Source organism: Ovis aries, chromosome 21 (assembly GCF_016772045.2).
Source record: "Ovis aries strain OAR_USU_Benz2616 breed Rambouillet chromosome 21, ARS-UI_Ramb_v3.0, whole genome shotgun sequence".
NCBI classification, from domain to species: Eukaryota; Metazoa; Chordata; class Mammalia; order Artiodactyla; family Bovidae; genus Ovis; species Ovis aries.
This window is the reverse complement of record NC_056074.1, coordinates 45325221-45339065: the sequence shown is the minus strand read 5'-3', so window position 1 is coordinate 45339065 and position 13845 is coordinate 45325221. Positions and strand designations below refer to the sequence as shown.

The 13845-nt window shown below is 52.3% G+C and overlaps 1 protein-coding gene across 9 annotated transcripts in view; it reads left to right on the top strand.

The window, feature by feature from the left end:
* KCNQ1 (potassium voltage-gated channel subfamily Q member 1) overlaps positions 1-13845 on the top strand; it is a 380920-nt gene that overhangs the window by 180917 nt on the left and 186158 nt on the right. For 6 of the 9 annotated variants that reach the window (XM_042237886.1, XM_042237885.1, XM_027959847.2 and 3 more), the window contains one exon: positions 11184-11304. The exons of the other annotated variants lie outside the window; for them this stretch is intronic. In XM_042237886.1, coding sequence (XP_042093820.1) covers positions 11184-11304 — 121 coding nt within the window. The remainder of the gene's footprint in view (positions 1-11183; positions 11305-13845) is intronic. 9 annotated transcript variants of the gene reach the window in all.

Genomic DNA, 13845 nt, shown 5'->3' with positions numbered 1-13845 from the left:
TTTCTTTTCTGATTATTGGAAATTTCCTCATATTCGACCAGTTTGACTCCTGGGCCCATGAAGAGGCTAGCAGCACTGGAATGGGGCCTGGGGGGGCCACACCAGATCGAGGCCACCATGTCTTTTCATGAAGTGGTGTTTGTGCAAACTAGGTGGGGGCTGTGTCAGAGCTGAGAGTTCTCTGCAGGGCTCCGTGCCGTCTCCTTGCCTCCAGTACTCCTGCAACCAGCAGGGACCCGGGGGGGTGAAGGGGGAGCCAGGCTGTGTCGATTATCTGTGACATCAGTTGTTAATATAATTTTGACGTTAAGCCTCCCCCTTACCAGCTCTGGGGTAGCTCTGTGTCCAGGCTCCGGTGTGGGGAGCTGTGGGGAGCCTCTCAGCCCTGGATCCGGCCTGGCTGGGAGGCGGCCTGGGAAGGGACCTGTGTTTCTCAAGCCCGCACCCTCGGGGCCTGGGGGTGGGGCCCAAGCAGATGTCTGGATTTGGTAGCCAGGGCCTGGAGCCGGATGCTGAGAACGAGGCCTGCAACTCATTTCCCCATTAAACATTCTGAGAACATCTGCACCGGTTTCCAAGGCTTCTCCCTCACTAATTGCTCTGATTATTGTGTGAAGTTAAGAACTGGCACGTTTCCGCGATGTTGTGATGAAGGTGAAAAGATCGCTCTTAATTAGATTAAAAACATTTTTTTCTTCCTCTGTAATTTTGCCTTGAAAATCAAGGCCATTTTTTTGTTTTCTTCATCCAAAGACCTCCAGAAACTTTCCTCCCCACCTCTCCAGAGGTTTCTTGGGAATGTCCTGTGAGCTCAACTCTTGGAGAAGACAGTGCTTAACCCAGATTCCATTGTATATTAACGTTTCCCGGGGCTGCTCTTGCTGCCGGGAACCATCCCCAGGAACTGTGTCTTAGGAGACGTGGACGGCGACTTCCCGGAGCACAGAGACCCCGGAGGGTTGCCCGAGTCGTGTGGGTGGCTTTGTTGCTCCCCTTCCATTTCCTGTGCTCTCTGGGGGCTGACCCTGTCCTGGCTCTGTTGCCACGTGTGCTCCTGAGCACCCCCGCTTTTTGGACCCCACCCTTAGTCCTGCAGAGCCATTTTCCTTCTCTCAGATTTGTGTGTGCTGAGGCCTGTGCACCAGTGCGGAGGTGGGCGCTAGGGACCAGGGTTCTCCGTGCCCTCACCTCTGGGACTGGAGAAGGCCGGTGTCCTCCCCAGCGTTGGTCACATGTGACTCTCCACATCACGGTCATGCTCATGTTCAATCTAGGCTGCACGCCTTTGACCGACGTGCGATCCAGCACGTTCCACAGCTCCCTTTAAACAACCGTGGAGCACCACCAGCCTCTGGCTTTAGGGAGCCTCCTTCTGACAACCCCCTGGGCCATCACGGAGGGAGCTCCTTCCCACCTGCTTTTGTTCCTCTGCCCTGTAACCCCCCAACCACACTGAGGGGAGTGTGGATAACCCAGCTCCTGCGTGACCCTCACTGCTCAGACCCACCCCCTTGGGCTCAAGCCTCACCCCCAAGTCTGCCGCACACATTCCGAAAGATTCTCTTGGTAGCAAACAATGGAACCCCAAGTCCATCTAGCTGAAACACAGAGAGGACATGTCTTGGCTCGCACAACTGGACCCAGCTGCTTCAGGCACAGCTGGACCGGGGGCTGGGATGATCTCGTCTGCTCGCTCTCTCTCTCCCCCTTTTCTGTGCTCTCCCCTCGGCCTCCCTGTTCCTTCTGCACCCCCCTCCCCTCCCCATTGCCCCTGGGATGGCCGTGTCCTCAGGCAGCCACTTTCTGAAGGGGGCAAGATGGCTACCAGCTCAGTAAGCCCAGCCCAAAGAGGTCACCACTTTCCCCATCACATTTGCCAGAGTCTGGGGCCAGGCTCTCAACGGCCCCCAATGGAGTATGAGCCATCTTTGGACCTGCCTCTGTGCCTCCTAAGGCCAAGGCCTGGGCCACAGGCCCTCTCTGGGGATGACCAGTAGGTACCTGTATCCTGTGGCCTCAGGAACAGGGAAGGAGCAGCCCACCCTCCCCCAAGGAAGATTTGAGAAGTTGTTCCCAGAAACCAGGCCTAGCTGCTGGACAGGCACAAACAACAGGTGTCCACTCAAGCAAGGTATTTTCCTAAGCGGAACCGGGTGCCAGCTGTGAATATACATTTTCACTCCACTCTCTGCCCTGTTCCTGGCAGCTGTTGTGGGAATGGCTTTTACTTTCTGTCCATGTCCCTTACTTCTCGCCTCTGAGTGGAGACACAGGTGGCGACGTGGCAATGCTGGCTTGTGGTCTGTGAGCCGGGCATGAGCAGCTGGCACAGACCTGGGGCCTCAGCTCAGCAATGTCACGCAGGGTCTGGCTGCAGCTGTCCGGATGCCCTGGGGAGGGGGGTTCTTGTTCACAGCGGCAGGATCTGCAGAGCTTTGGCAAACCTGCCAAGAGGGGGTGGACTTTTGGGGCGGGGAGGGGGGGCGGAGGTTGAGGCAGGCAGGTGGGAAGGGGCTTTGACTTGGGAAGGACAGGGGCAGCTTGTTTGTCCTTGTGGAGAGAACTGGCTCAGGGAACATGCCTGTGCCAGGCCCTGGAGGGGTATGAGGGGAGGTGGAAGGCAAGGTGCCGTGCCAAGGAACTGGCAGAACTGTGGTCCCAGCACACATAAGCCCCATACCCATCCAGAAGAGGGGGCAGCCTTAAGAGCCTTGGAAGGCCCTGTGAAAGGCTCAGTAGGATTTTAATCAGTCACCAGGGGGAGAACCAGGTGAAGGCCCAGACACCAGAGGGACTCTCCTGAGGACAGGGGGCAGTGGGGAGGGCCTGGGGCCTTATGGCAGGTCTGACTTGGTGCTGAAGTCCTGGCCTGGTCTGTGTGGTCCAGGGCATCATTTTTAGCCTTTTAAACTGGTTTGGTCATCAAGAGATGCAAATCAAAGCTGCAATCCTGCAGCGCTGCTGTGACAAATGAGGCCACAACTGGAGAAGAAAGAGATGGGAATTCCCTTCCTGCATCGTGTAGAAGCCAAGTGTGCTCCAGTGTTGGGGATCAGCTGGACTTCCTGTGAGAGTGAGGGACTGGACCAGGCAGAGGCTGGATGGAAAGCCAAAGGAAGTGAGACCAGGTGCTCCCGGGAACAGAAGGTTGGGGAGATACCTGTGGTAGGTGGAGAGCTCTGTTTGGGCACCTGGGCAGTTCCAGGTCAGGTGGAAGGATGAAGGGTGCTCTCACATATTCTGATGTAACTCCAGGATGGATGTGCAGGGCTGTGGGCTGGGGCAAAGTACAGACGGGTGACTTCCATAAAATACTGTTTCCTGGCTTGAGAAAGTATCATCCAGGATAGAAAACGTGAACACCGTAAGGGAAGAAATGAAAATCATCCAGTCTCTTCTTCCTAAAGACAAACAGTATTTTGATCAATTTCCTTCCAGTCTTTTTTCGGTGCCCATATTTTTTTAAAGAAAATTCAAGTCCCCCTACGAAGCAGACCCACTGGCTAGAAGGAAAGATGCTGTGTTGTTTGGTTCCTGTTCTCTGGAGAGAGGGTGAGACTTGGCAGCCGGTGTCGCCAGCTGTGGTAGTCGCCACGCCAGAGGCTGCGTTCGCCATCCCAGACCTCCCATTTTCCTAGAAAACAAAATTGTTTTGTTCTGCCTTGAAAACTTAGGCCCAGATTCTGGCCTTGACAAGGCGAGGGCAGCCAAGGATTGGAGCACTGAGCACTGGGACTGTCCCATGAAAGTGTGACTCCAGTGTCGCCGGGACACAGGGCTCTTTCCCCCAAGGCCTGGCACTCTGGAGGGCTCACCTGGCATAGCTCTGATGCCCTCCTAGGGGCCTGGGTGTCCACACGGGTTGCTGAGTCCACCACGGGCTCAGCCTGCTCTGCAGTTACAACGCCAGGGCTGTTGGTTTTCTCACATCTTTGCAAAACACCAGCCACAGTCTCCTTGAAGTTGGGGATGAGAAGCCAGGTTTCTTGGGACACAGCACTTACCCCAAACCTTGGCCCGAAGGGGCAGTATGCCACTGTGTCTGCCAAGGATACAAATCCACCCCCCAACCCCGCCACACTCCCTGTACCTTCTTGCAGGAGCCTGACCAGGCTGGGACTACAGGTGGGAAATGGAGGAGGGGTTTGTGGCCCGGACTGCTGCCTGCCTGTGATAGGGGAGGCAGACCCCACATCTGACATAGGAGTGGGCAAAAAAGTGCCATTCCTGTCTATTGGGAAAAACCAAAATGTGGAGCCCCTTTTTTGCCCCTTGCTGTGGGGGCCCCATATGCTGCTCTCAGGATAAAACCAAGCATAGCACATTCTCCTCTGTCGGGTGCACGCCCTGACTGCTCTGAGCCAAGTGACATGCAGTTAAATCTCCTGAAACACCAGGAATGGGCCTCTGTCAGGGGTCAGGGGGCTCACCCTTGGCCCTGGGGCTTTGGAGATGGCACTTGTCATCTTGGGTGTTTGGAAAGTAGCTTCACTTTCCAGCCACCGCTCTGCTGTTCCTTCCTTCTGATTACAAGTGATGCAGACATAAAAATATGTATTTGTGCTCATTTTTCCTTTCCCCCCCCTTTTTTTTGAGAGAACATTTGAATCCTGGATGAAGTTCTAGCTCTGTCATTTGATAACTGAATAATATAAGCCAGGGTACTTGAATCTCAGCCCCAAATCTCTAAAATGGGGGCCATAAATGTTCCTGCCAGGTCCCAGACCTGGGAGCCTTTGAATGAGCACACATTCTTTGAGACTTACCCGTCCCTTTCCTGCGCTCTCCGGGAATGTCACAGGCAAAGAGCCCTCCACTCGGAGCCCTTCTCCAGGGTGTGACTAAGTGATGTCTGTGCGGCTTCCTGCTGGAAGTCTGCCCTCGCCCCCATGGGCTGTGAGCTCCCTGAGTTTATTTACATCTCTCTGATTGCAAGTCAGGCACAACACCTTTCCACATGCTCATCAGCCATTTAGATCCTCTTTTGTGATGTGCTTGTCTCTTGCCCTATTTTTCATTAAGTTGCTAACATTTTTCTTATCGATGTGTAGGAATTATCTGTATTTTGTGGATACTCTCCTATGGTTGGCTTTTTACTCTTAAATACGTTGTCTGATGATTGGTGGTGTTTCGTTGCCAAGTTGCGTGGGACTCTGCGATCCAATGGACTGTAGCCCACCAGGTCCCTCAGTCCACAGCATTTTTCAAGCAAGAATACTACAAGTGGGTTGCCATTTCCTCTTCCAGGGGATCTTCCTGACCCAGGGATCAAACCCACGTTTTCTCTAGCTCTTGCATTGCAAGTGGATTCTTTACCTGCTGAGCCATAAGGTCTCAATTTTAATGTAGTTGAATGAATCAATCTTTTCCTTTATGGTTATTGCTGAAGTCTTAGAAAATTCTTCCAAACCCTGAGGTCATGAAGATCTCTTTCTAGATTCAGCCGGAAAGCCTTTATAGTTTTCTCTCCATTCGTTTGTAACTGCCAGGAATGCCATTGATGAACTGTTGATGTATGGTGTGAGGTAAGGGTCCAGTTCAACATTTCCCTTGTGTGAACAGCCAGCTATCCCTGAAGATCCTCGTCCCACCATCTGCAGGCCATCTCTGATACACGAGAAGCATCCGTATGTGTGGGGGCTGTTTCTGGACAGTCAGTGCCGTCCCCTTAGGCCGTCTGTCTCTCTCTGCATCGGCGCCACAGCACCTCAGGGACTGCCGCTTGGTGACAGGCACTGACGTCTAGCGCAGCAAGGCCTCTCACCTCGTCGTCGTTCAAGAACCTTGTTGATTCCTGGCCTTTGGTGCTTGCAGTCACTTTGGAACCAGTTTGCCAGGGTTCCAACACAGAGACCGTGGGATTTTTATTATGATTTGGGGAGAATCTTCTTAGTATTGCGTTTTCTAATCAATGGAACAAAGCATAGTTCTCCTTTATTTATGTCTTCTTGAATGTCTCTCATTAAGGCTTTGTAATTTCTCCATAGAATTCTCGTATATCCTTAATTAGATATTAAAGATTTCTTAATTTACAGAGAAGTAAAATAGTACAGAGTCCCGATATACCGCTCACCAGCTTCCCCTAACGTTAGCATCTTATATAACCATGGCACAGTTACCAAAACTAAGAAGTTAACTTTGCATCAACCCTAGTAGTTAAGCGACAGTTTCATTCATTTATCTGGGTTTTACTAGTTTAACTGCTAATAGCCTTCTTCTGTTCTAAGATCAACCATTACATTTAGTCAGTTCTCCTTAATTTTCTCTGACCCATGACAGCCAATCTTAGGTCCTCCTTGTTTTTAATGTATCTCCTTAACATTTTTTAGGAATACGAGTCGGGTGTCACGACCCCCGGTTTGGGTTTTACTGCTTTCTCAGGATTAGACTAGGGTTTGGGGGAAGAATGCCATGACGTGAGGTACTTTTCTCATCATACCATGTCACAGTTCATGACATCAACGTGGTTTTATCACCGGTACTGTTAACCTTGACCCACTTGGTTAAGGTGGTGTCACCCAGCCTCATTTAGCATTTTTCCCTTTCCGCAGTCATAAGAAGGGAGTCACCATCCGTTCCAGCCCACGCCCAAGGAGTGGGGAGTCACACTCTATCCTGCCAGAATGAACGGCAAAGCACTGGTGAACATATGTGAAAACCACCACAGAAATGAACAGAGATCAGAGGGGAAAGCTTTTGAAGTTTTTTCCTGAAAGTTTCACCTACTGATTTTAGCATTCATCCGTGGATCTTGCCTATAGCAAATAACATTGAGGTGTTCTAGTGGTGATTTTTTTTTCCCCTCAGTCTTTCTACATTTATTATTTGAAATTCTTCTGTAAGGAAGATGTGTACTTCTCTTTCGTATCATATGGACTCAGGAATATGTATATTTGAGCTATAATCTAATCGTTGTAGCATTAATATAATTTTGTTGCTCAAATTATTGTAGCTTTGGACACTGGATTGAGAGCTGTTTTAAGTAAGTTCCCGTGTCCATTTGACAGGCCCTCATCCTTCTCATTTATGCACTTTTGAGCATTTCTTTCGTTTCTAGCACTCAACAGAACTTTAGACTCACCTTACGTGTTCTCTGCCCTAGCCCTAGAATCACCATTCTGCCATGGTCCTGGGTCCTTTCACTGGAGAATATACAGGGTTTAGAAGCCAGGATCTGGGCACTGGACATGCTCACTGCTCCAGCGTTGTCACTGCTTCTGGAGTCTCTCAATGGACAGAGCTAGGAAGTACGTACATATGAAAATAACCCACGTGTGCACACACGTCTATATTGATTGGTGTCTGTATCAAGTATGAGTTCATTCTGGTATTTTCTCATTACCGGTTCACTCACCATCCCCCAACTCTGTTACTTTCCTTGCTCCCACCATCTATAAATTTACTTATTCAAGGGCACCCGTAGTGCCCCTTGAGAAACGTACCACCTAGAATACTGTGTTTATGAGTCCAGTTTAACCATGTCCAGTGAAAGACTGTTGCCCCAGGATTCGTAGGCCAGCTCCTCCTCCTGCTATCCTCACAGCGCTGTGTTGTATTTGCAACACAGAGCTCGCTTGGCACAGTCTGCTTTCCATCCTAGAACAGGCTTATTTGGTTAGGGCTGGGGGTGGCGAGTGGGGGTGGTGTGAACAGTGAAATGTACCCTCGGAGATGCACAAGTTCTATGGGTTTTGACAAACGCCGGGGGTTGTGTGCCCAGCGCCACATCAGCGTGCGGAGAAGTTCCGCAGCCTGCACGTTCCGGGGTGCAGCTCTTCGGAGGTTCAGTACACCCCCTCCCCTAGGTACTAGCAGTCCCTGATCTGTTTTCTGTCCCTATGGTTTGCCTTTTCCAGAGTGTCATATAAACGATATCAGATAAGATGTGGCCTTTTGCAGCTGGCTTCACTGCTGAGCCCAATGTGTGGGTGGCGCGTTCATGTTGTCACGTGCGTCATGAGCCGGTCCCTTCTGGTTGCTGGATGGTATTCCGTCGCACGGATGCGCCACAAACCGTTCACCATCTCACCTACTGGAGCACATCCTAGTTGTCACCAGGTTTTGGCAATTGTCAGTGAAACTGTTAAGACACGTTTATGTACATGTTTTTGTGAATGTAAATTTTCAGTTCATTTGAATAACTGGGGCAGAGACCAGTGGGTCACGAGATAAACATATGTTTAACATTAAAGGAAACCGCTAAACCCTTTTCCAGCGTGGCTGCGCCATTCTGCGTTCCCACCAGCAACGTGAATAGTTCTGGTTGCTCTGCGTCTCCATGAGTATACCATGTTGTCAGACTTGAATTTCTTCATGTAAAGTGAAAAGTGAGGCTCTAACTTTATTCTTTTCCAAATATCCAAAATTGCTACCATTTAAAAATTTTAGTCATTTCAATAAGGGTATAATGGTAGCTTGTTGTGGATTTAGTTCACATTCCCCTAACAATTACTAATATTGATTGAATTGGGCATCTCCCCATGAGCTTATTAGTAATCCATTTTTCAAATTGGGTTGAAGAGTTCTTTATACATTCTGGAAAAATATCCTTGATCAGAGACATGACATATAAACATTTTTTTCAAGTCTACGACTTGTCTTTATATTCTCTTAGCAGTGTCTCTTACAGAGCAAAGGCTTTTAATTTTGATAAAGTCCAGTTTTTCTTTTTTTCCCTGCTCACAGACTGAGTTTTTGGTTCCATACTTCAACACTCGTTGCCAAATCCAAGGTCCAGAGGTTTTCTCCTTTGTTTCCTTGAAGAAACTTTAGCTTCTGTTTTGCTTTAGTTTTTTCAGTAAGATTGAATACAGCACTTTTCACATTTTCATTTTCTGACTGTTGATGGCCTGCAATGTGAGACGTAAGTGCTAAATGTATCAAAATGCACACACACACTTACATGTAGGAGACAGTTATACTACTCTGACAAAGAAAGGGAAGTCTTTCTTTTTCAAAAGCAGAAGATAGGCGGTGGTTGTTGCTCAGTTGCTAAGTCGTGTCCAACTCTTTATGACCCCAGGGACTGGAGCACGCCAGGCTTCCTTGTCCTTCACTATCTCCTGGAGCTTGCTCAAACTCAGGTCCATTGAGTCGCTGATGCCATCCAACCACCTCATCCTCTATCGTCCCTTTTTTTCCCTGCCCTCAATCTTTCCCACCATTGGGGTCTTTTCCAATGAGTCGGCTCTTTGCATCAGGTGGCCAAAGTATTGGAGCTTCAGCTTCAGCATCGGTCCTTCCAATGAATATTCAGGGTTGATTTCCTTTAGGATTGACTGGTTTAATCTCCTTGCTCTCCAGGGGACTCTCGAGTCTTCTCTAGCACCACAGTTCGAAAGCACCAATTCTTCAGCTCTTGTTATTTATGGTCCAAGTCTCACATCTGTACATGACTCCTGGAAAGACCATAGCTTTGCCTATACAGATCTTTGTCAGCAAAGTGATGTCTCTTCTTTTTAATGTGTTATAGGTATAGCTCCAAAATCATAAAAAAAATTTCCTATGACAAAGCCATAATTAAGGTTAAAACACTGAAGATAGACTGGGGAAGGTATTTGTACCCCAAGTGACAAAGGGTTAATTTATCTCTATCTAACATATTAAAATTTTCCTACAAACTGACGAACAAAAGTGAGTGAAGGATACAAACAGATAATTCCACAAGAGGAAAACCAAATAGCCTCAGAGCCACAAAAGGCAGTCAACGTAGAAGAAAAAACAGCACGCCAGTCTTTGTCTGTGTTTGGTGGGCCCCGAAAAGACTGCCAGAGGCTGGTGCCAGCATGGATGTGGGGAGACTGCCATGTTTGCGCACTACTGGTAGAGCCTGATACAACCTCTGGGGAAAACAATTCGGCAACATCTATTAAAGTTACCAAGGAAACGCCCTCTCACCTGCCTTGAGGTGTCGGATTTCCATAAAGATGGATGGTGCATCATTGTCTTAAAGTAGAGGCTTAAAGCTCATGGAGCCAGATGTGCATCAAACATGGACTGGCCGAGTGAACTGGCAGATCTAAGCTACAGACTGTTGTGCAGCTACTCAAGTAAGACTTACGTCCATGCCTACATAGCTGTAGAAAAACGAGATGGGCATGCTGCAGAGTGACAGGAACAAAGAGGCAGGAACATCGTGTGTGTAATGCAAGTCCCACCAGGTGCCAGCTGCTCTGATGAGCAGAGAGGGAGGAGCTCAGTATCTAGCTGGTGGTTAACACTAATAAGCTCACGGGGGAGGAAGGGCTTTGACTTGCCTCACTTTTTACAAGTACTTATTTTACAATACAAACTTCCAATGGGGAAAAAAAAAAAAAATACGTTCCAGATTGCAAATCCGGGGACTGACAGGTACTCTGAGTCAGCCCTGAGGGCCAGCACCAGCCCACTGCAGGTGGGCCCGGGAATCTGAATGCCCACACGGGCTGTTGACTGGTTCCTGTGCCTCCCTCAGGGTGCAGGCAGTGGGCGCGAGGGGCCAGGAGCTCTGTGGCTTCCCCACACCCGGCCTCCGACTCTTCATGAGCCGGAGTCCTACTGCCCTGGGTCTGTCCACATGACCGTGGACTGCGATGGGAATCAGCATCTTACCAAATGTGTGCTTGTTGGCTCTTCTCGATCCTAACGTCTGGTGTGAACCTGAGGAGAGGCCCAGACCCCTGAGCTCAGCCTGGCCACACTCCTCACTCTGAGGCGATGTCGTGCTTGATAAGTCACTCAGTCGTGTCCGACTCTTTGTGACCCCGTGGACTGTAGCCCATCAGGCTCCTCTGTCCATAGACTTCTCCAGGCAAGAACACTGGGTGGGCTGCCATTCCCTCCTCCAGGGGATCTTCTGGACCCAAGGATCAAACCTGCGTCTCTCACATCTCTGGCACTTGCACTGACACGCAAGTTCTCTACCTGTAGCACCACCTGGGAAGCCCTTCCCGCTGGCTCACAGCTGCACCTTGGCCACTGAGGGCTCAGGCCTGTGGGGGCCATCGTGAACCTAGCCAATCCCTGTGCCGAGACTTCTTACGTCGCCTCCACTCCTACCCGGTGCTGTGAGTGGGTCTCTTGCCTGCTTGTGGGAAGGCTCCGGGGGTTTGAGGAAGGCAGGTCTGAATTGGCATCTAAGCTCTGAGCAGCCCTGGGCCCCTCTGCCATCATGCCTAACACGCTGCTCGCATCTTTCCCAACAGTGAAAAAGAGTTCCACGCTGCTGGAAGTGAGCACGGCCCATTTCATGAGAACCAACAGCTTTGCTGAGGACCTGGACCTGGATGGGGAGGCGCTGCTGACCCCCATCACCCACGTGTCACAGTGAGTGCCCGCTCACCCAGGGGTGATGAGCGGAAAGGACGTGGGGCTCAAAGGGGCGGCCTTGGTGCTGCACCAGGGCTCAGGTCTGTTAGCCCAGTGCCCACCACTCACTGCTTGCCCCTCAGCAACTGAGGGCCACTGACCCCCAGGGGGTAGACCCCACGCTGGGGCACCTGGAGGGGATATAGCAAGGGCACTTCCCACCGAGTTTGGGAACACGATTCTCTTGTTGTGACTTATGGAAAATCAGACTGATCATTTTCCATTTGCTTCCGTGCTCTGAGCATCTGAGAAGATTGTTTTTCTCTCTCTAAGCCCCCTCCCCTGCCCCCTAAAAGAGAGACGACTTTGTTTTCCGCATTTCCCCGTGGAACCCTGGCCAAGCCACGGGGCAGATGCTGCGGCTGTCCTCAGGGGCTCCTTCAGGTGGAGGAAATGGCTGATTCTCCACGCCTTCCAGTTGGCCTGCCCCCGAGGCACAGCTGGCCTGGGACGCATGCCCGTCCTCCCCCGCCGACACGGTATCCCCAGGCCAATCCCCGGGGCTCAGCCGTGGTGTGATTCCCCTGCGACGTGACTGCGTGCTCCCAGCTAGGGCACCCCGCGCACAGTGGCAGCCTGTGCTAGGGCAGAGGGACACTCGGGCCGTCCTGGCCGTCGCCCCGCCGGGGATTCCCCTGGAGACGTCCGTCTGTGTCAGGATGTCCGCACGGTGCTCACCGTCCTTCCGAGAGTCACTTGCTGGCCTTCTTTCCTTCTCTCTTTGGAGTCGGTGGAGTGTGTTTTGGTTCTCTGGACTCGGGGTCTCCAGGTTATCCTAATCATGTGCCTCTCTCTCGAGGTGAGGCCCCAGGCTGGCTGCCTTTGCTGCTGCCAGGGGTGGCCTTTGCCTCGCAGGTGACTAAGGAAGTCAGGACCCCAACTGCAGGGCCTCCTGGCTGCTCTGTAACCCGAGGGCTGGCCGGGCCGGAGAGCCTGTCTGGAGGTGGTACCGTGATCTGACAGGCACCCCCAGGCTCACAAGGAGCCTGAAAGCACCTGTGGATGGCAGGGCACACAGAGAAAGCATGCTCAGGCGCAGTGAGAGCCACACAGGGGGCTGGAAAGCAGGGGTTACTCGTCCTCGTGGACTCGGCACTGGAGCAAGCTTCCAGGCCACCCCTGAGAGGAGGGCTCTGAACTCTAGGCCCATCCTGGAGATGACTCAAGAGGCTCACTTGGTAAGTGAGCAAGGGCAGAGAGGTAGGACTCATGCTAGGAACCAGGGGCTCCAGGCAGATGCAGGTCGGTGGCATTCCAAGGCAAGATGCCAGCTTACCCCTCTGGCTGAGGCCTGTAGCGAACCTGGGGCACAGGAGACCCCAGAGTGTTTTGTGAAAGTCAGGGTTTTGTGGCTGGTGTTTGGAGCACAGGCAGCAGGGCCTGCTTAGAGCAGGGACGGCCAAGAGCCTGCTGGGACCCGGCACCCTCGCTGTACTGCTTGGCGGCCCCTCCTCGTCCTCCTGGCATTCTCTTCCTATCAGAGCTCGCTTTTTCTCCCCTCTCAACTGTGGCCCAGGCCCACAAGGCACCCACAAGGCGTCGCACCCTGGGTGGATGGGGTGGTCACCCATCATCCGTCCAGCTGGGCAATCTTCACCAGCCCCTGGGGCCCTGTGAGGCCGCTGCAGGGAGGCCCAGGGCGTGGGTGGTGGAATTGGGGAGCTGAGGTGGCCTAAACCCAGGCTCACAGCTGCCTCGCCTAGTTGCCCCTTTTGAAGAGAAGTCCATGTTTATCGGTATCTGCAGGTACAAGGTTTCCGGGGGGGAGGGGGGGGGAGGTGAGAGGTGGTCCACCTGCGCGGGGAGCCCTAGGAAGCAACTCAAGCTGGTGGGGCTGCACAGTCCGAGGAGCCTGGCCATGCCTTGTCTTCTTTCCTCCAAGACAGAGGCCATCTGACCTGACAGCCCCAAGCTCTCTGCCTGCTATGGGCCTGGGGCACAAGCAGCCAGAGCGCCTGCGGTGGTCGTAGGGTGGTCGCTCCCTGGGTGCAGTCTGTTGGTTATGGGAGAAGGGGCTCCCTCCAGCGTTGGCTGGACCTCAGCCATCCTTCCCCGGGAGGGGCCTCACCCCGGAACCTATGAAGGCCTTTCCTAGTAGCGACGCTGCAGAGGAGCCAGGGGAAGGCAGGTGCTGGACTGAGGGGTCTGCAGTGAAGGCTGGGCTGAAAAGGCCGAGTGCAGCAGAAAGGCCGCCTCCAGGCCCCGTGATCTGGTCAAGGACGAGGCAGTAGGGACTCTGCATGTCCCTGTCCGCAAGGGTCAGGGTCCTGCCCACAGGAGCCCAGGGAAGGTGGGGCACAGTGCAGGAGGCGGCAGTGGGACTTCAGACCCTAGGTGCCCTCGGGGATAAGGGCTGGGCCAAGGCGCCACCCTACCATGGCAGGGGAAGGAGGCAGCAGTGATGGGCACCGCACTCACTCCGGGCTGCGGCAGCCTGCAGGGCAGTGGGGGTAAGATGGCCAGGCCTTGGTGTCCACGCCGGACTGCGTTCCTCTGCAT